Here is a 22,734-nt window from a genome sequence, read left to right as displayed (position 1 = left end):
TATATATCTCTCTTTATCTTTGTGTACAGTGGGAGTAGGGGAGCTGACAATAGAGTGGGATCGGCAGGACCCGCCTGACATCTTTCATCCTGGAAACTTGTGAGCAGGAGAAATTCCTGGGATTTTTGTCCAGTAAGGCAGATATGAGAGTGGGACTGGCTCAGGACCCCTCCCCGGCCACATTTAACTCCCAAGTTCCTGTATTCCCAGCCTTCTATTCATTGCACTCCGGCCTGTTCCCCAGTCTCTGTGCTAGGGTTCTATTATCTCTGGCTCTGTCCCTCTACTCTGTGCAGTCACTACAGGAACCCACTACAGGGTATCTAGCCTGATTACTGAGAGTGTCTGCTGTCTCCTACATATCTACAGACAGCTCATCTCTGAAGGGAGTGTGCCCAATTATAGAGACCGTTCCACCTCACCACACCCGACACAACAATAGTGTTTCCTGCACACAGACTGTCTCATCTGCAGTATGTACTACTGCTGTGCACCACGCCTGTGCCACTACATACAGGGAGCCACTGACCCTATAACTTATACGTATCCTGTGTGTGTGACTCTATTATCCCATCAGAGGGGTCACTGACCCTATAACTTATAGGTATCCTGTGTGTGTGACTCTATTATCCCATCAGAGGGGTCACTGACCCTATAACTTATAGGTATCCTGTGTGTGTAACACTATTATCTCATCAGAAGGGTCACTGACCCTATAACTTATAGGTATCCTGTGTGTGACACTATTATCCCATCAGAGGGGTCACTGACCCTATAACTTATAGGTATCCTGTGTGTGTGTGGCACTATTATCCCATCAGAGGGGTCACTGACCCTATAACTTATAGGTATCCTGTGTGTGTGTGACACTATTATCCCATCAGAGGGGTCACTGACCCTATAACTTATAGGTATCCTGTGTGTGTGTGACACTATTATCCCATCAGAGGGGTCACTGACCATATAACTTATAGGTATCCTGTGTGACGCTATTATCCCATCAGAGGAGTCACTGACCCGATAACTTATAGGTATCCTGTGTGTGTGATACTATTATCCCATCAGAGGGGTCACTAACCCTATAACTTATTATGTATCCTGTGTGTGTGACACTATTATCCCATCAGAGGGGTCACTGACCCTATAACTTATAGGTATCCTGTGTGTGTGTGACGCTATTATCCCATCAGAGGGGTCACTGACCCTATAACTTATAGATATCCTGTGTGTGTGTGACACTATTATCCCATCAGAGTGGTCACTGACCCTATAACTTATAGGAATCCTGTGTGTGTGTGTGTGACACTATTATCCCATCAGAGGGGTCACTGACCCTATAACTTATATGAATCCTGTGTGTGTGTGTGACGCTATTATCCCATCAGAGGGGTCACTGACCCTATAACTTATAGGTATCCTGTGTGTGTGTGACACTATTATCCCATCAGAGGGGTCACTGACCCTATAACTTATAGGAATCCTGTGTGTGTGTGTGTGACACTATTATCCCATCAGAGGTGTCACTGACCCTATAACTTATAGGTATCCTGTGTGTGTGACACTATTATCCTATCAGAGGGGTCACTGACCCTATAACTTATAGGTATCCTGTGTGTGTGACACTATTATCCCATCAAAGGGGTCACTGACCCTACAACTTATAGGTATCCTGTGTGTGACAGTATTATCCCATCAGAGGGTCACTGACCCTATAACTTATAGGTATCCTGTGTGTGTGACACTATTATCCCATCAGAAGGGTCACTGACCCTATAACTTATAGGTATCCTGTGTGTGTGATGCTATTATCCCATCAGAGGGGTCACTGACCCTATAACTTATAGGTATCCTGTGTGTGTGTGACGCTATTATCCCATCAGAGGGGTCACTGACCCTATAACTTATAGGTATCCTGTGTGTGTGACACTATTATCCCATCAGAGGGGTCACTGACCCTATAACTTATAGGTATACTGTGTGTGTGACACTATTATCCCATCAGAGGGGTCACTGACCCGATAACTTATAGGTATCCTGTGTGTGACACTATTATCCCATCAGAGGGGTCACTGACCATATAACTTATAGGTATCCTGTGTGACGCTATTATCCCATCAGAGGGGTCACTGACCCTATAACTTATAGGTATCCTGTGTGTGTGACACTATTATCCCATCAGAGGGGTCACTGACCCTATAACTTATAGGTATACTGTGTGTGTGACACTATTATCCCATCAGAGGGGTCACTGACCCTATAACTTATAGGTATACTGTGTGTGTGACACTATTATCCCATCAGAGGGGTCACTGACCCGATAACTTATAGGTATCCTGTGTGTGACACTATTATCCCATCAGAGGGGTCACTGACCATATAACTTATAGGTATCCTGTGTGACGCTATTATCCCATCAGAGGGGTCACTGACCCTATAACTTATAGGTATCCTGTGTGTGTGACACTATTATCCCATCAGAGGGGTCACTGACCCTATAACTTATAGGTATACTGTGTGTGTGACACTATTATCCCATCAGAGGGGTCACTGACCCTATAACTTATAGGTATCCTGTGTGTGTCACTATTGTCCCATCAGAGGGGTCACTGACCCTATAACTTATAGGTATCCTGTGTGTGTGACACTATTATCCCATCAAAGGGGTCACTGACCCTATAACTTATAGGTATCCTGTGTGTGTGTGACGCTATTATCCCATCAGAGGGGTCACTGACCCTATAACTTATAGATATCCTGTGTGTGTGTGACACTATTATCCCATCATAGGGGTCACTGACCCTATAACTTATAGGAATCCTGTGTGTGTGTGACACTATTATCCCATCAGAGAGGTCACTGACCCTATAACTTATACGTATCCTGTGTGTGTGACTCTATTATCCCATCAGAGGGGTCACTGACCCTATAACTTATAGGTATCCTGTGTGTGTGACACTATTATCCCATCAGAGGGGTCACTGACCCTATAACTTATAGGTATCCTGTGTGTGTGACGCTATTATCCCATCAGAGGGGTCACTGACCCTATAACTTATAGGTATCCTGTGTGTGACACTATTATCCCATCAGAGAGGTCACTGACCCTATAACTTATAGGAATCCTGTGTGTGTGTGACGCTATTATCCCATCAGAGGGGTCACTGACCCTATAACTTATAGGTATCCTGTGTGTGTGTGACACTATTATCCCATCAGAGGGGTCACTGACCCTATAACTTATAGGTATCCTGTGTGTGTGACACTATTATCCCATCAGAGGGATCACTGACCCTATAACTTATAGGTATCCTGTGTGTGTGACACTATTATCCCATCAGAGGGGTCACTGACCCTATAACTTATAGGTATCCTGTGTGTGTGACGCTATTATCCCATCAGAGGGGTCACTGACCCTATAACTTATAGGTATCCTGTGTGTGACACTATTATCCCATCAGAGGGGTCACTGACCCTAGAACTTATAGGTATCCTGTGTGTGTGTGACACTATTATCCCATCAGAGGGGTCACTGACCCTATAACTTATAGGTATCCTGTGTGTGTGTGACACTATTATCCCATCAGAGGGGTCACTGACCCTACAACTTATAGGTATCCTGTGTGTGACACTATTATCCCATCAGAGGGGTCACTGACCCTATAACTTATAGGTATCCTGTGTGTGTGACCGTATTATCCCATCAAAGGGGTCACTGACCCTATAACTTATAGGTATCCTGTGTGTGTGACACTATTATCCCATCAGATGGGTCACTGACCCTATAACGTATACGTATCCTGTGTGTGTGACACTATTATCCTATCAAAATAAAGCGCAGCAGAATTTGCTGCGCTATTTACAATACGGGTAATAAATATTTTGTAGCCCTCTCTCCAGACATGGCCCCTGGTACATTGCAGTGGTATGTAGTTAGTACTTGGAAACCACTGACCTATAGGAATACTGCGTTCTTATAAAACATGTTTCTGGTTATCTGTGACTTGACATTTACGCTCTTTGTATTTCAGACTCGGCTGGTGTTTGCGTGAAGCATTCTGAAGATGGCCGGAGCCTCTGTGAAGGTCGCTGTCCGTGTCCGGCCGTTTAACTCCCGAGAAACTTCCCATGATGCTAAATGTGTGATTCAGATGCAAGGGAACACTAAATGTAAGCATCCTCTGTCACGGCTGGAGAGAGCAGGGGCTGCAGAGTGTGGAAGTCACGGTTGGAGAGAGCAGGGGCTGCAGAGTGTAGAAGTCACGGCTGGAGAGAGCGGGGGCTGCAGAGTGTAGAAGTCACGGCTGGAGAGAGCGGGGGCCGCAAGGGTCACGGCTTGAGAGAGCGGGGGCTGCAGAGTGTAGAAGTCACGGCTGTAGAGAGCGGGGGATGCAGAGTGTAGAAGTCACGGCTGGAGAGAGCGGGGGCCGCAGGGGTCACGGCTTGAGAGAGCGGGGGCTGCAGAGTGTAGAAGTCACGACTGGAGAGAGCAGGGGCCGCAGGGGTCACGGCTTGAGAGAGCGGGGGCTGCAGAGTGTAGAAGTCACGGCTGGAGAGAGCGGGGGCTGCAGAGTGTAGAAGTCACTGCTGGAGAGAGCGGGGGCCGCAGAGTGTAGAAGTCACTGCTGGAGAGAGCGGGGGCCGCAGAGTGTAGAAGTCACGGCTGGAGAGAGCGGGGGCCGCAGAGTGTAGAAGATACGGCTGGAGAGAGCAGGGGCCGCAGAGTGTAGAAGTCACGGCTGGAGAGAGCGGGGGCCGCAGAGTGTAGAAGATACGGCTGGAGAGAGCAGGGGCCGCAGAGTGTAGAAGTCACGGCTGGAGAGAGCGGGGGCCGCAGAGTGTAGAAGTCACGGCTGGAGAGAGCGGGGGCCGCAGGGGTCACGGCTTGAGAGAGCGGGGGCCGCAGAGTGTAGAAGTCACGGCTGGAGAGAGCGGGGGCCGCAGGGGTCACGGCTTGAGAGAGCGGGGGCTGCAGCGTGTAGAAGTCACGGCTGGAGAGAGTAGGGGCCGCAGGGGTCACGGCTTGAAAGAGCGGGGGCCGCAGAGTGTACAAGTCACGGCTGGAGAGAGCGGGGGCCGCAGAGTGTAGAAGTCACGGCTGGAGAGAGTGGGGGCCGCAGAGTGTAGAAGTCACGGCTGGAGAGAGTGGGGGCTGCAGAGTGTAGAAGTCACTGCTGGAGAGAGCGGGGGCCGCAGAGTGTAGAAGTCACGGCTGGAGAGAGCGGGGGCTGCAGAGTGTAGAAGTCACTGCTGGAGAGAGCGGGGGCCGCAGAGTGTAGAAGTCACTGCTGGAGAGAGCGGGGGCCGCAGAGTGTAGAAGTCACTGCTGGAGAGAGCGGGGGCCGCAGAGTGTAGAAGATACGGCTGGAGAGAGCAGGGGCCGCAGAGTGTAGAAGTCACGGCTGGAGAGAGCGGGGGCCGCAGAGTGTAGAAGATACGGCTGGAGAGAGCAGGGGCCGCAGAGTGTAGAAGTCACGGCTGGAGAGAGCGGGGGCCGCAGGGGTCACGGCTTGAGAGAGCGGGGGCCGCAGAGTGTAGAAGTCACGGCTGGAGAGAGCGGGGGCCGCAGGGGTCACGGCTTGAGAGAGCGGGGGCTGCAGCGTGTAGAAGTCACGGCTGGAGAGAGTAGGGGCCGCAGGGGTCACGGCTTGAAAGAGCGGGGGCCGCACAGTGTACAAGTCACGGCTGGAGAGAGCGGGGGCTGCAGAGTGTAGAAGTCACGGCTGGAGAGAGCGGGGGCTGCAGAGTGTACAAGTCACGGCTGGAGAGAGCGGGGGCCGCAGAGTGTACAAGTCACGGCTGGAGAGAGCGGGGGCTGCAGTGTAGTCTAGTGGCTCTGCTGCAGCTTGCACCACTCCCTGCTATATAGATGTCGCGGTCCATCCGTCTCGGTCACTCTGCATCACAATAATAAACAATCTCTATTCTTCTGTTGTGGGTGTTGGGCTCAGTACAGGTCACATGGTACGATGTGCGCCTATATACATTCCATGATGCAGGCTCCTGCCGTCTGTATGGCTAATCTCATTTCTTCATGTTGCAGGTATATCAAACCCTAAGCAGCCCAAAGATGCGCCAAAGAACTTCACCTTTGATTACTCGTACTGGTCGCACACTACGGTGAGGACATCACTGGTCTTGTGTCTATTTCCCTTCTGTTCTGTTTGTGTCCAGGCTCTCATGTGACCTCTGCCCTGTACGTTCTGCCCGCTCCATCCTTCTCCTGGTGATGGCCATTCTGCAGAGTGCTGCTACCTTGTGGTGGAAATACATGGCTTCCTAACGCTGCTCTGCCCACTACCCGCCATCTGCTACCTGTGACTCGTACGCGGTCGCTGGCTGCACACGTAGCGGCATCCTGGTTGATGGATAAAATGCACGCACTACAGTTACTGGCGATTCTGATAACGTTGAGTTTTTGCATAGATCTGTTTAGAATTCTGTGTTCTTCCTACGTCTGTGACCTGTGATTGCATGGCTTGCTTATATTGTACCACACACTGTCTTATGGCGGATGCAGGAGTCCTTCCTCTCTGACTCCTCTCTTCTACTGCATCCTGATACCCCTTTTCCACTAGCTCAAAAAACACTGGTAAATGCACGGTGGGGCATTTACACGTGTTTTTTGCCAGTGGAAAAGGGGTGGGACACGGGAATGATCCGGGTAAGGTTGTAGTGTAAACGGAAGCCGTGTCGATGCGCCACGGCTCCCGTTTACACTGTATGAAAGGGCGGCGCTGGGAGATCATGTGATCTCCCAGCTCCACCCCTGCCGCGTCACCAACCCAACAATATGCTGGGATGGTGACTGCTGATAGGAAAGGAGTCATCGATGCGGGTTGCAGCCGGGTAGCACCCGTCACAGGCTTCCGGCTGCGACCCGCATCGTAGATGGAAAAGGGGTATGACTCATTCATAAATGGCGCATGTGTAGCAAGTGATTGGTAGATTACTTATCGGTTGCTGGGGAATATAGGACAGCAGTTTAATAAATGCAATATATGATTTCACTATCGTGTTCTCCTATTATGTATTCTCCAGTAACTAATGTTTCTCTGACGTCCTAAGTGGATGCTGGGACTCCGTAAGGACCATGGGGAATAGCGGCTCTGCAGGAGACTGGGCACAACTATAAAGAAAGCTTTAGGTCTAACTGGTGTGCACTGGCTCCTCCCACTATGCCCCTCCTCCAGACCTCAGTTAGAATCTTGTGCCCGGCTGAGCTGGATGCACACTAGGGGCTCTCCTGAGCTCCTAGAAAGAAAGTATATTTAGGTTTTTTATTTTACAGTGAGATCTGCTGGCAACAGACTCACTGCAGCGAGGGACTAAGGGGAGAAGAAGCGAACCTACCTAACTGGTGGTAGCTTGGGCTTCTTAGGCTACTGGACACCATTAGCTCCAGAGGGATCGAACATAGGACCCGACCTCGATCGTTCGGTCCCGGAGCCGCGCCGCCGGCCCCCTTACAGAGCCAGAAGCAAGAAGTGTTCCGGAAAATCGGCGGCAGGAGACTTCTGTCTTCAACAAGGTAGCGTTCAGCACTGCAGCTGTGCGCCTTTGCTCCTCATGCACACCTCACACTCCGGTCACTGATGGGTGCAGGGCGCTGGGGGGGGGCGCCCTGAGGGCAATATAATACACCTTGGCTGGCAAATCTACACCATATATAGTCAGGAAGGCTATATAGGTGTAAAAATACCCCTGCCAGAATTCCAGAAAAAGTGGGAGAAGTCCGCCGGAAAAGGGGCGGGGCCATCTCCCTCAGCACACTGGCGCCATTTTTCCCTCACAGCTCCACTGGAAGGACGCTCCCTGGCTCTCCCCTGCAGTGTCAAGCTACATAAGGGTAAAAGAGAGGGGGGGCACTAAATTTAGGCGCAGTGTATGTATATATATATATATATATATATATATATATTTCTCTAACGTCCTAAGTGGATGCTGGGGACTCCGTAAGGACCATGGGGAATAGCGGCTCCGCAGGAGACTGGGCACAAAAGTAAAAGCTTTAGGACTACCTGGTGTGCACTGGCTCCTCCCCCTATGACCCTCCTCCAAGCCTCAGTTAGATTTTTGTGCCCGAACGAGAAGGGTGCACACTAGGTGGCTCTCCTGAGCTGCTTAGTGAAAAGTTTAGTTTTAGGTTTTTTATTTTCAGTGAGACCTGCTGGCAACAGGCTCACTGCACCGAGGGACTAAGGGGAGAAGAAGCGAACTAACCTGCGTGCAGAGTGGATTGGGCTTTTTAGGCTACTGGACATTAGCTCCAGAGGGACGATCACAGGCCCAGCCATGGATGGGTCCCAGAGCCGCGCCGCCGGCCCCCTTACAGAGCCAGAAGACTGAAGAGGTCCGGAAAATCGGCGGCAGAAGACGTCCTGTCTTCAATAAGGTAGCGCACAGCACCGCAGCTGTGCGCCATTGCTCTCAGCACACTTCACACTCCGGTCACTGAGGGTGCAGGGCGCTGGGGGGGGGCACCCTGAGACGCAATAAAAACACCTTAGATGGCTAAAAATACATCACATATAGCTCCTGGGCTATATGGATGCATTTAACCCCTGCCACAATTCACAGAAAAATGGGAGATAAGGCTCCGCCCCCTTCTCGGCGGCCTTATCTCCTGAGCACACTGGCGCCATTTTCCCTCACAGCTCCGTTGGAGGGAAGCTCCCTGGCTCTCCCCTGCAGTCACTACACTACAGAAAGGGTTAAAAAAGAGAGGGGGGCACTAATTAGGCGCAGTATTAAAGATACAGCAGCTATAAGGGGAAAAACACTTATATAAGGTTATCCCTGTGTGTATATATATATATATATATATATATATATCGCTCTGGTGTGTGCTGGCAAACTCTCCCTCTGTCTCCCCAAAGGGCTAGTGGGGTCCTGTCCTCTATCAGAGCATTCCCTGTGTGTGTGCTGTGTCGGTACGTTTGTGTCGACATGTATGAGGAGAAAAATGATGTGGAGACGGAGCAGATTGCCTGTAATAGTGATGTCACCCCCTAGGGGGTCGACACCTGAGTGGATGAACTGTTGGAAGGAATTACGTGACAGTGTCAGCTCTGTATAAAAGACAGTGGTTGACATGAGACAGCCGGCTACTCAGCTTGTGCCTGTCCAGACGTCTCATAGGCCGTCAGGGGCTCTAAAGCGCCCGTTACCTCAGATGGCAGATATAGACGCCGACACGGATACTGACTCCAGTGTCGACGGTGAAGAGACAAATGTGACTTCCAGTAGGGCCACACGTTACATGATTGAGGCAATGAAAAATGTTTTACACATTTCTGATAATACGAGTACCACCAAAAAGGGGTATTATGTTAGGTGAGGAAAAACTACCTGTAGTTTTCCTGAATCTGAGAAATTAAATGAGGTGTGTGATGATGCGTGGGTTTCCCCCGATAACAACTGATAATTTCAAAAATGTTATTGGCATTATATCCTTTCCCGCCAGAGGTTAGGGTGCGTTGGGAAACATCCCCTAGGGTGGATAAAGCGCTCACACGCTTGTAAGAACAAGGGCTCTACCCTCTCCTGAGATGGCCGCCCTTAAGGATCCTGCTGATAGAAAGCAGGAGGGTATCCTAAAATGTATTTACACACATACTGGTGTTATACTGCGACCAGCAATCGCCTCAGCCTGGATGTGCAGTGCTGGGTTGGTGTGGTCGGATTCCCTGACTGAAAATATTGATACCCTAGATAGGGACAATATATTATTGCCTATAGAACATTTAAAAGATGCATTTCTATATATGCGTGATGCACAGCGGAATATTTGCCGACTGGCATCAAGTCTAAGTGCGTTGTCCATTTCTGCCAGTAGAGGGTTATGGACACGACAGTGGTCAGGTGATGCGGATTCCAAACGGCATTTGGAAGTATTGCCTTATTAAAGGGAGGAGTTATTTGGGGTCGGTCTTTCAGACCTGGTGGCCACGGCAACAGCTGGGAAATCCACGTTTGTACCCCAGGTCGCCTCTCAACATAAGAAGACGCCGTATTATCGGGCGCAGTCTTTTCGTGGGCAAGCGGGCAAAAGGTTCCTCATTTCTGCCCCGTGACAGAGAGGAAAAAGGCTGCAGAAATCAGCCAGTTCCCAGGAACAGAAGCCCTCTCCCGCCTCTGCCAAGCCCTCAGTATGACGCTGGAGCTTTACAAGCAGAATCAGGCACGGTGGGGGCCCGTCTCAATGAATTTCAGCGCGCAGTGGGCTCGCGCACAAGTAGACCCCTGGATCCTTCAAGGGATATCTCAGGGGTACAAATTGGAATTCGAGACGTCTCCCCCTCGCCGTTTCCTAAAGTCGGCTTTACCGATGTCTCCCTCTGACAGGGAGGCAGTTTTGGAAGCCATTCACAAGCTGTATTCCCAGCAGGTGATAATCAAGGTACCCCTCCTGCAACAGGGAACGGGGTATTATTCCACACTGTTGTGGTACCGAAGCCGGACGGCTCGGTGAGACCGATTCTAAATCTAAAATCTTTGAACACTTACGTACAGAGGTTCAAATTCAAGATTGAGTCACTCAGAGCAGTGATTGCGAACCTGGAAGAAGGGGACTACATGATGTCTCGGGACATCAAGGATGCTTACCTTCATGTCCCAATTTACCTTTCTCACCAAGGGTACCTCAGGTTTGTGGTACAGAACTGTCACTATCAGTTCAGACGCTGCCGTATGGATGGTCCACGGCACCCCGGGTCTTTACCAAGGTAATGGCCGAAATGATGATACTCCTTCGAAGGAAGGGAATTTTAGTTATCCCTTACTTGGACGATTCCCTGATAAGGGTAAGATCCAGGGAACAGTTGGAGGTCGGTGTAGCACTATCTCAGGTAGTGTTGCGGCAGCACGATTGGATTCTCAATATTCCAAAATCGCAGCTGATTCCGACGACTCGTCTTCTATTCCTAGGGATGATCCTGGACACAGTCCAGAAAAAGGTGTTTCTCCCGGAGGAGAAAGCCAGGGAGTTATCCGAGCTAGTCAGGAACCTCCTAAAACCAGGCCAAGTGTCAGTGCATCAATGCACAAGGGTCCTGGGAAAAATGGTGGCTTCCTACGAAGCGATTCCATTCGGCAGATTCCACGCAAGAACTTTTCAGTGGAATCTGCTGGACAAATGGTCCGGATCGCATCTTCAGATGCATCAGCGGATAACCCTGTCTCCAAGGACAAGGGTGTCTCTCCTGTGGTGGTTGCAGAGTGCTCATCTTCTAGAGGGCCGCAGATTCGGCATTCAGGACTGGGTCCTGGTGACCACCGATGCCAGCCTGAGAGGCTGGGGAGCAGTCACACAGGGAAGAAATTTCCAAGGCTTGTGGTCAAGCCTGGAGACATCACTTCACATAAATATCCTGGAGCTAAGAGCCATCTACAATGCTCTGAGCCCAGCAAGACCTCTGCTTCAAGGTCAGCCGGTGCTGATCCAGTCGGACAACATCACGGCAGTCGCCCACGTAAACAGACAGGGCGGCACAAGAAGCAGGAGGGCAATGACAGAAGTTGCAAGGATTCTTCGCTGGGCAGAAAATCATGTGATAGCACTGTCAGCAGTGTTCATTCCGGGAAGCAGACTTCCTCAGCAGACACGACCTCCAACCGGGGGAGTGGGGACTTCACCCAGAAGTCTTCCACATGATTGTGAACCGTTGGGAAAAACCAAAGGTGGACATGATGGCGTCCCGCCTCAACAAAAAACTAGACAGATATTGCGCCAGGTCAAGGGACCCTCAGGCAATAGCTGTGGACGCTCTGGTAACACCATGGGTGTACCAGTCAGTGTATGTGTTCCCTCCTCTGCCTCTCATACCCAAGGTACTGAGGATCATAAGAAGGAGAGGAGTAAGGACTATACTCGTGGCTCCGGATTGGCCAAGAAGGACTTGGTACCCGGAACTTCAAGAGATGCTCACAGAGGACCCGTGGCCTCTACCTCTAAGAAAGGACCTGCTCCAGCAGGGACCCTGTCTCTTCCAAGACTTACCGCGGCTGCGTTTGACGGCATGGCGGTTGAACGCCGGATCCTGAAGGAAAAAGGCATTCCGGATGAAGTCATCCCTACCCTGATCAAAGCCAGGAAGGATGTAACCGTACAACATTATCACCGTATTTGGCGTAAATATGTTGCGTGGTGCGAGGCCAGGAAGGCCCCTACAGAGGAATTTCAACTGGGTCGTTTCCTGCATTTCCTACAAACAGGACTGTCTATGGCCCTAAAATTAGGGTCCATTAAGGTTCAGATTTCGGCCCTGTCGATTTTCTTCCAAAAAGAACTGGCTTCAGTTCCTGAAGTACAGACGTTTGTCAAGGGGGTACTGCATATACAACCTCCTTTTGTGCCTCCAGTGGCACCTTGGGATCTAAATGTAGTTTTGGGATTCCTAAAATCACATTGGTTTGAACCACTTTCCACTGTGGACTTAAAATATCTCACATGGAAGGTGGTAATGCTGTTAGCCCTGGCTTCAGCCAGGCGTGTCTCAGAATTGGCGGCTTTATCCTATAAAAGCCCTTACCTAATTTTTCATACAAACAGGGCAGAATTGAGGACTCGTCCTCAATTTCTCCCTAAGGTGGTTTCAGCATTTCACTTGAACCAGCCTATTGTGGTGCCTGCGGCTACTAGGGACTTGGAGGACTCCAAGTTGCTGGACGTAGTCAGGGCCCTGAAAATATGTTTCCAGGACGGCTGGAGTCAGAAAATCTGACTCGCTATTTATCCTGTATGCACCCAACAAGCTGGGTGCTCCTGCTTCTAAGCAGACTATTGCTCGCTGGATTTGTAGTACAATTCAGCTTGCACATTCTGTGGCAGGCCTGCCACAGCCAAAATCTGTAAATGCCCATTCCACAAGGAAGGTGGTCTCATCTTGGGCGGCTGCCCGAGGGGTCTCGGCTTTACAACTTTGCCGAGCAGCTACTTGGTCAGGGGCAAACACGTTTGCTAAATTCTACAAATTTGATACCCTGGCTGAGGAGGACCTGGAGTTCTCTCATTCGGTGCTGCAGAGTCATCCGCACTCTCCCGCCCGTTTGGGAGCTTTGGTATAATCCCCATGGTCCTTACGGAGTCCCCAGCATCCACTTAGGACGTTAGAGAAAATAAGAATTTACTTACCGATAATTCTATTTCTCATAGTCCGTAGTGGATGCTGGGCGCCCATCCCAAGTGCGGATTGTCTGCAATACTTGTACATAGTTATTGTTACAAAAATCGGGTTATTATTGTTGTGAGCCATCTTTTCAGAGGCTCCTCTGTTATCATGCTGTTAACTGGGTTCAGATCACAGGTTGTACGGTGTGATTGGTGTGGCTGGTATGAGTCTTACCCGGGATTCAATATCCTTCCTTATTGTGTACGCTCGTCCGGGCACAGTATCCTAACTGAGGCTTGGAGGAGGGTCATAGGGGGAGGAGCCAGTGCACACCAGGTAGTCCTAAAGCTTTTACTTTTGTGCCCAGTCTCCTGCGGAGCCGCTATTCCCCATGGTCCTTACGGAGTCCCCAGCATCCACTACGGACTATGAGAAATAGAATTATCGGTAAGTAAATTCTTTATATATATATATATATATATATATATATATATATATATATATATATACATATATACAGCTATAAGGGAAAAAACACTCATTTATAGTGGGATCCCTGTGTTATATAGTGCTCTGGTGTGTGCTGGCATACTCTCTCTCTGTCTCCCCAAAGGGCTTTGTGGGGTCCTGTCCTCTGTCAGAGCATTCCCTGTGTGTATGCGGTGTGTCGGTACGGCTGTGTCGACATGTTTGATGAAGAGGCTTATGTGGAGGCGGAGCAGATGCCGATAAATGTGATGTCACCCCCTGCGGGGTCGATACCTGAGTGGATGGTTCTGTGGAAGGAATTACGCAACAGCGTCGACTCCTTGCATAAAAGGTTTGACGACTTACCAAATATGGGACAACCGGCTTCTCAGCCTGTGCCTGCCCAGGCGTCTCAAAAGCCATCAGGGGCTCTAAAACGCCCGCTACCTCAGATGGCAGACACAGATGTCGACACGGATACTGAATCCAGTGTCGACGACGATGAGACTAATGTATCTTCCAATAGGGCCACACGTTATATGATTGAGGCAATGAAAAATGTGTTACATATTTCTGATGTTACCCCGGGTACCACAAAAAAGGGTATTATGTTTGGAGAGAAAAAACTACCAGTTGTTTTTCCTCCATCTGAGGAATTAAATGAAGTATGTGAAGAAGCGTGGGCTTCCCCCGATAAGAAACTGGTAATTTCTAAGAGGTTACTAATGGCGTACCCTTTCCCGCCAGAGGATAGGTCACGTTGGGAAACATCCCCTAGGGTGGATAAAGCGCTCACACGCTTGTCAAAGAAGGTGGCACTACCGTCTCCGGATACGGCCGCCCTGAAGGAATCTGCTGATAGAAAGCAGGAGGCTATCCTGAAGTCTATATATACACACACAGGTATTATACTGAGACCGGCTATTGCTTCAGCATGGATGTGCAGTGCTGCAGCTGCGTGGTCAGATTCCCTGTCGGAAAATATTGATACCCTAGACAGGGACACTATATTGCTAACCGTAGAGCATATTAAAGACGCACTCTTATACATGAGGGATGCACAGAGGGATATTTGCCGGCTGGCATCTAAAATAAGTGCAATGTCCATTTCTGCCAGGAGAGGGTTATGGACTCGGCAGTGGACAGGAGATGCAGATTCTAAAAGGCACATGGAAGTTTTGCCTTATAAGGGTGAGGAGTTGTTCGGGGATGGTCTCTCGGACCTCGTTTCCACAGCAACAGCTGGGAAGTCTACATTTTTACCCCATGTTCCCTCACAGCCAAAGAAAGCACCGTATTATCAGGTACAGTCCTTTCGGCCCAATAAGGGCAAGCGGGTTAAAGGCGCGTCCTTTCTGCCCAGAGGCAGAGGTAGAGGGAAAAAGCTGCAGCATACAGCCAGTTCCCAGGAGCAAAAGTCCTCCCCCGCTTCCTCTAAGTCCACAGCATGACGCTGGGGCTCCACAGGCGGAGCCAGGTACGGTGGGTGCCCGTCTCAAAAATTTCAGCGATCAGTGTGCTCTCTCACGGGTGGATCCCTGGATCTTTCAAGTAGTATCTCAGGGGTACAAGCTGGAATTCGAGACGTCTCCCCCCCGCTGTTTCCTCAAATCTGCCTTGCCAACAACTCCCTGAGGCAGGGAGGCAGTGTTAGAGGCAATTCACAAGCTGTATTCCCAGCAGGTGATAGTAAAGGTGCCCCTACTTCAACAAGGACGGGGTTACTATTCCACAATGTTTGTGGTACCGAAACCGGACGGTTCGGTGAGACCCATTTTAAATCCTTGAACACGTATATAAAAAAATTCAAGTTCAAGATGGAATCGCTCAGGGCGGTTATTGCAAGCCTGGACGAGGGGGATTACATGGTATCACTGGACATCAAGGATGCTTACCTGCATGTCCCCATTTACCATCCTCACCAGGAGTACCTCAGATTTGTGGTACAGGATTGTCATTACCAATTCCAGACGTTGCCGTTCGGTCTATCCACGGCTCCGAGGGTCTTTACCAAGGTAATGGCCGAAATGATGATACTCCTTCGAAAGAAGGGAGTTTTAATTATCCCGTACTTGGACGATCTCCTGATTAAAGGCGAGGTCCAGGGAGCAGTTGTTGGTCGGGGTAGCACTATCTCGGGAGGTGCTACAACAGCACGGCTGGATTCTAAATATTCCAAAGTCACAGCTGGTCCCTACGACACGTCTACTGTTCCTGGGGATGGTTCTGGACACAGAACAGAAAAAAGTGTTTCTCCTGGAGGAGAAGGCCAAGGAGCTGTCATCTCTAGTCAGAGGCCTCCTAAAACCAAAACAGGTGTCGGTGCATCACTGCACGCGGATCCTGGGAAAGATGGTAGCTTCCTACGAAGCAATTCCATTCGGCAGGTTCCATGCAAGAACCTTTCAGTGGGACCTGTTGGACAAGTGGTCCGGATCGCATCTTCAGATGCATCGGCTGATAACCCTGTCTCCAAGGACCAGGGTGTCTCTGCTGTGGAGGCTGTAGAGTGCTCATCTTCAAGAGGGCCGCAGATTCGGCATACAGGACTGGGTCCTGGTGACCACGGATGCCAGCCTTCGAGGCTGGGGGGCAGTCACACAGGGAAGAAACTTCCAAGGACTATGGTCAAGTCAGGAGACTTCCCTGCACATAAATATTCTGGAGCTGAGGGCCATTTACAATGCCCTAAGTCAGGCAAAACCCCTGCTTCAAAACCAGCCGGTACTGATCCAGTCAGACAACATCACGGCGGTCGCCCATGTAAACCGACAGGGCGGCACGAGAAACAGGACGGCGATGGCAGAAGCCACAAGGATTCTCCGATGGGCGGAAAATCACGTGTTAGCACTGTCAGCAGTGTTCATTCCGGGAGTGGACAACTGGGAAGCAGACTTCCTCAGCAGGCACGACCTCCACCCGGGAGAGTGGGGACTTCATCCAGAAGTCTTCCAACTGATTGTAAACCGTTGGGAATGGCCACAGGTGGACATGATGGCGTCCCGCCTAAACAAAAAGCTAGAAAGATATTGCGCTAGGTCAAGAGACCCGCAGGCGATAGCTGTGGACGCTCTAGTGACACCGTGGGTGTACCGGTCGGTTTGTGTTCCCTCCTCTTCCTCTCATACCAAAGGTACTGAGGATAATAAGGAGAAGAGGAGTAAGAACTATACTCATTGTTCCGGATTGGCCAAGAAGAGCTTGGTACCCGGAACTTCAAGAAATGATGTCAGGGGACCCATGGCCTCTGCCGCTCAGACAGGACCTGCTGCAGCAGGGGCCCTGTCTGTTCCAAGACTTACCGCGGCTGCGTTTGACGGCATGGCGGTTGAACACCGGATCCTGAAGGAAAAGGGCATTCCGGAGGAAGTCATGCCTACGCTGATTAAAGCTAGGAAAGAAGTAACCGCAAACCATTATCACCGCATATGGCGAAAATATGTTGCGTGGTGTGAGGCCAGGAAGGCCCCAACGGAGGAATTTCAGCTGGGCCGTTTCCTGCACTTCCTACAGTCAGGGGTGACTATGGGCCTAAAATTGGGTTCCATTAAGGTCCAGATTTCGGCTCTATCGATTTTCTTCCAGAGAGAACTGGCTTCACTACCTGAAGTTCAGACTTTTGTTAAGGGAGTGCTGCATATTCAGCCCCCTTTTGTGCCTCCAGTGGCACCTTGGGATCTCAACGTGGTGTGGGATTTCCTAAAGTCACATTGGTTTGAGCCACTTAAAACCGTGGAATTTAAATATCTCACGTGGAAAGTGGTCATGTTGTTGGCCTTGGCTTCGGCCAGGCGTGTATCAGAATTGGCGGCTTTGTCATGTAAAAGCCCTTATCTGATTTTCCATATGGATAGGGCAGAATTGAGGACTCGTCCCCAGTTTCTCCCTAAGGTGGTATCAGCCTTTCATCTGAACCAACCTATCGTGGTGCCTGCGGCTACTACAGACTTGGAGGCTTCCAAGTTGTTGGACGTAGTCAGGGCCCTGAAAATCTATGTTTCCAGGACAGCTGGAGTCAGAAAGACTGACTCGCTATTTATCCTGTATGCGCCCAACAAGTTGGGTGCACCTGCTTCAAAGCAGACTATTGTTCGCTGGATCTGTAGTATGATTCAGCTTGCACATTCTGCGGCTGGACTGCCGCATCCTAAATCAGTGAAAGCCCATTCCACGAGGAAGGTGGGCTGCTCTTGGGCGGCTGCCCGAGGGGTCTCGGCTTTACAACTTTGCCGAGCAGCTACTTGGTCGGGGTCAAACACATTTGCTAAATTCTACAAGTTTGACACCCTGGCTGAGGAGGACCTAGAGTTTGCTCATTCGGTGCTGCAGAGTCATCCGCACTCTCCCGCCCGTTTGGGAGCTTTGGTATAATCCCCATGGTCCTTACGGAGTCCCAGCATCCACTTAGGACGTCAGAGAAAATAAGAATTTACTCACCGGTAAATCTATTTCTCGTAGTCCGTAGTGGATGCTGGGCGCCCATCCCAAGTGTGGATTGTCTGCAATACTTGTATATAGTTATTGTTTAACTAAAGGGTTATTGTTGAGCCATCTGTTGAGAGGCTCAGTTGTTGTCATACTGTTAACTGGGTATTGTATCACGAGTTGTACGGTGTGATTGGTGTGGCTGGTATGAGTCTTACCCGGGATTCTAAATCCTTCCTTATTGTGTCAGCTCTTCCGGGCACAGTATCCTAACTGAAGTCTGGAGGAGGGTCATAGTGGGAGGAGCCAGTGCACACCAGTTAGACCTAAAGCTTTCTTTATAGTTGTGCCCAGTCTCCTGCGGAGCCGCTATTCCCCATGGTCCTTACGGAGTCCCAGCATCCACTACGGACTACGAGAAATAGAATTACCGGTGAGTAAATTCTTATTTTCTCTAACGTCCTAGAGGATGCTGGGGACTCCGTGAGGACCATGGGGAATAGACTGGCTCCGCAGGAGACATGGGCACTTTAAGAAAGACTTTGACTCTGGGTGTGCACTGACTCCTCCCTCTATGCCCCTCCTCCAGACCTCAGTTTGATACTGTGCCCAGTGGAGACTGGGTGCACTACAGGGAGCTCTCCTGAGTTTTCTGTAAGAAAGCATTTTTGTTAGGTTTATTATTTTCGGGGAGCCTGCTGGCAACAGACTCCCTGCATCGTGGGACTGAGGAGAGAGAAACAGACCTACTTCTCTGAGTTCAGGGCTCTGTTTTCTTAGGCTACTGGACACCATTAGCTCCAGAGGGAACGGTACGCAGGTCTCACCCTCGCCGTCCGTCCCAGAGCCGCGCCGCCGTCCTCCTCGCAGAGCCGGAAGAAAGAAGCCTGGTGAGTATGTGAGGAAAAGACCCATCTGAGGCGGCAGAAGACACTTGGATCTTCACTGAGCCATTGCTCCCCTACACCTCATACACTCCGGTCACTGTCAGGGTGCAGGGCGTAGGGGAGGGCGCCCTGGGCAGCAATTTAAGACTCCTATATGGCATATTAGTGTATATACATGTACAGCTGGGCACTGTACATGTATATAGAGAGCCCCCGCCATGATTTGAAATATTTCGAGCGGGACAGAAGCCAGCCGCCGAGGGGGCGGGGCTTCTCCCTCAGCACTCACCAGCGCCATCTTTTCTCCACAGCACCGCTGAGAGGAAGCTCCCCGGACTCTCCCCTGCTTGACACACGGTGAAAGAGGGTTTTTAAGTATAGGGGTGGCACACATTTAGCAAAATACATATTACAGGCGCCACTAGGTAAACACAGTGTTTTTCCTGGCTCATATAGCGCTGGGGTGTGTGCTGGCATATTCTCTCTCTGCCTCTCCAAAGGGCCTGGTGGGGAACCTGTCTTCAGAAGTGCTTCCCTGTGTGTGTGCTGTGTGTCAGTACGCGTGTCGACATGTCTGAGATTGAAGGCTCATCTAAAGAGGAGGGGGAGTATATGAATGCTAGGTCTCCGTCAGCAGTGCCGACACCTGACTGGATGGATATGTGGAATGTTTTGAGTGCAAATGTTAATTTACTGCACAAAAGATTAGACAAAGCTGAAGCTGGGGTACAGTCAGGGAGTCAACCCATGCCTGTCCCAATGTCGCCTGGACCTTCGGGGTCTCAGAAGCGCCCGCTATACCAAATAGCTGACACAGATACCGACACGGACTCAGACTCCAGTGTCGACTACGAAGATGCAAAATTGCAGCCAAGGGTGGCAAAATGTATTCGATATATGATTATCGCTATAAAAGATGTTTTGCATATCACTGAGGAACCCCCTGTCTCTGACACGAGGGTGCGCATGTTTAAGGGAAAGAAACCAGAGGTCACCTTTCCCTCCTCACATGAGCTGAACGATTTATGCGAAAAAGCGTGGGAAACTCCAGACAAAAAACTGCAGATTACCAAAAGGATTCTTGTAGCGTATCCTTTCCCGTCACAGGACAGAATACGGTGGGAATCCTCCCCTAGGGTAGACAAAGCTTTGACACGCTTATCAAAAAAAGATAGCGCTTCCATCCCAAGATACGGCTACCCTCAGGGATCCTGCTGACCGCAAGCAGGAGGTTACCTTGAAGTCCATTTACACACATTCTGGTACGTTACTCAGAATGGCTATTGTGTCGGCCTGGGTTTGTAGTGCTGTAGCAGCATGGACCGATTCCTTATCAGCAGATATTGAGACTCTTGATAAGGATACCATTTTAATGACCCTAGGGCATATAAAAGATGCTGTCCTATATATGAGAGATGCTCAGAGACATTAGTTTACTGGGTTCCAGAATAAACGCTATGTCTATTTCTGCTAGGCGTGGCTTATGGACCCGGCAGTGGACAGGTGATGCCGACTCCAAGAGGCATATGGAGTTGTTGCCTTACAAGGGTGAGGAATTGTTCGGAGAGGGCCTCTCGGATCTCGTCGCTACGGCAGGTAAATCAAATTTTTTGCCATATATTCCCTCACAACCTAAGAAAGCGCCTCATTATCAAATGCAGTCCTTTCGTCCCAATAAAAGCAAGAGAGCACGGGGATCGTCCTTTCTTGCCAGAGGTAAGGGCAGAGGGAAAAAGCTGCACACCACAGCTAGTTCCCAGGAACAGAAGTCCTCCCCGGCCTCTGCTAAATCCACCGCATGAAGCTGGGGCTCCCCTGAGGGAGTCAGCTCCTGTGGGGGCACGTCTTCGACTGTTCAGCCACGTCTGGGTCCACTCACAGGTGGATCCATGGGCAATCGAAATTGTTTCCCAGGGTTACAAGATAGAATTCGAAGAAGTGCCCCCTCGCCGGTTTTTCAAATCGGCCCTACCGAAACAACCCCTGGAAAGGGAGATAGTTTTACAGGCGATTCACAAATTGTGTTTGCAACAAGTGGTGGTAGAGGTTCCCCTGCTTCAAAGAGGGCAGGGGTACTACTCAACTCTGTTTGTTTGTGGTTCCGAAACCGGACGATTCGGTCAGACCCATTTTGAATTTAAAATCCCTGAACCTTTACTTACAACGGTTCAAGCTCAAGATGGAATCGCTCAGGGCGATCATCGCCAGCCTAGAATGGGGAGATTTTTTGGTATCTCTGGACATAAAGGATGCATACCTGCATGTCCCCATATATCCTCCTCATCAGGCGTACCTGAGAATTGCGGTACAGGATTGTCATTACCAATTTCAGACGTTGCCGTTTGGGCTTTCCACGGGCCCGAGAATTTTCACCAAGGTAATGGCGGAAATGATGGTGCTCCTGCGCAAGCAGGGTGTCGCAATTATCCCGTACTTGGACGATCTCCTCATAAAAGCGAGATCAAGGGAGAAGTTGCTGAGCAGCGTATCACTTTCACTGAATGTGTTACAGCGACACGGCTGGATTCTCAATATTCCAAAGTCACAGCTGAATCCTACAACTCGTCTGCCCTTCTTGGGCATGATTCTGGACACAGACCAGAAAAGGGTTTTTCTTCCGACGGATAAAACGCAGGAACTCATGAATCTAGTCATGAACTTGTTGAAACCAAAACAAGTGTCAGTGCATCATTGCACTCAAGTTCTGGGAAAGATGGTGGCAACATAAGAAGCCATTCCATACGGCAGATTCCATGCAAGGACCTTCCAATGGGACCTATTGGACAAATGGTCCGGGTCATGTTTGCAATTGCATCAGAGGATCACCCTGTCCCCCAGGGCCAGAGTATCTCTCCTGTGGTGCCTAAACAGTGCTCACCTTCTAGAGGGCCGCAGGTTCGGCATTCAGGACTGGATCCTGGTGACCATGGACGCGAGCCTCCGAGGTTGGGGAGAAGTCACACACGGAAGAAATTTCCAAGGACTTTGGTCAAGTCAAGAGACTTGTCTTCACATCAACATCCTGGAACTAAGGGCCATATACAACGCCCTACGTCAAGCGGAGATCTTACTTCGCAATCGAGCAGTTCTGATCCAGTCAGACAACATCACCGCACTAGCTCATGTAAACCGCCAAGGCGGCACAAGGAGCAGAGTGGCAATGGCGGAAGCCACCAGGATTCTTCGCTGGGCGAGAATCATGTAAGCGCTCTGTCAGCAGTGTTCATTCCGGGAGTGCACAACTGGGAAGCAGACTTCCTCAGCAGACACGATCTGCATCCGGGAGAGTGGGGACTTCATCAGGAAGTCTTTGCGCACATTGCAAGTCGGTGGGGACTACCCCAAATAGACATGATGGCATCCCGTCTCAACAAAAAGCTACAAAGGTATTGCGCCAGGTCAAGAGACCCTCAGGCGGTAGCTGTGGACGCCCTAGTGATACCGTGGGTGTTCCAGTCGGTATATATGTTTCCTCCTCTTCCTCTCATACCCAAGGTGTTGAGGATAATACGAAAAGGAAGAGTGAGAACAATTCTCATTGTTCCAGATTGGCCACGAAGGACCTGGTATCCGGATCTGCAAGAAATGCTCACAGAAGATCCGTGGCCTCTTCCTCTAAGGCAGGACCTGTTACAACAAGGTCCCTGTCTGTTCCAAGACTTACAGCGGCTGCGTTTGACGGCATGGCGGTTGAACGCCGGATCCTAGCGGAAAAAGCAATTCCGGATGAGGTCATTCCTACGCTAATAAAGGCTAGGAAGGACGTGACATCTAAACATTATCACAGAATATGGAGAAAATATGTTTCTTGGTGTGAGGCCAGGAATGCTCCTACGGAGGAGTTC

The 22,734-nt window shown here is 50.2% G+C and overlaps 1 protein-coding gene across 1 annotated transcript in view; it reads left to right on the top strand.

Moving 5' to 3' along the window:
• Positions 1 to 22,734, top strand: part of LOC134935889 (kinesin-like protein KIF1C) — a 97,266-nt gene that overhangs the window by 10,474 nt on the left and 64,058 nt on the right. The window contains 2 exon segments of the mRNA XM_063930740.1: positions 4,029 to 4,167; positions 6,041 to 6,117. Coding sequence (XP_063786810.1) covers positions 4,062 to 4,167; positions 6,041 to 6,117 — 183 coding nt within the window. The 5' untranslated portion in view covers positions 4,029 to 4,061.

The sequence above is a fragment of the Pseudophryne corroboree genome, chromosome 6 (assembly GCF_028390025.1).
Source record: "Pseudophryne corroboree isolate aPseCor3 chromosome 6, aPseCor3.hap2, whole genome shotgun sequence".
Lineage (NCBI taxonomy): Eukaryota > Metazoa > Chordata > Amphibia > Anura > Myobatrachidae > Pseudophryne > Pseudophryne corroboree.
Note: the sequence above shows the minus strand (reverse complement) of the source record. Positions and strands in the feature narration are given on the sequence as shown.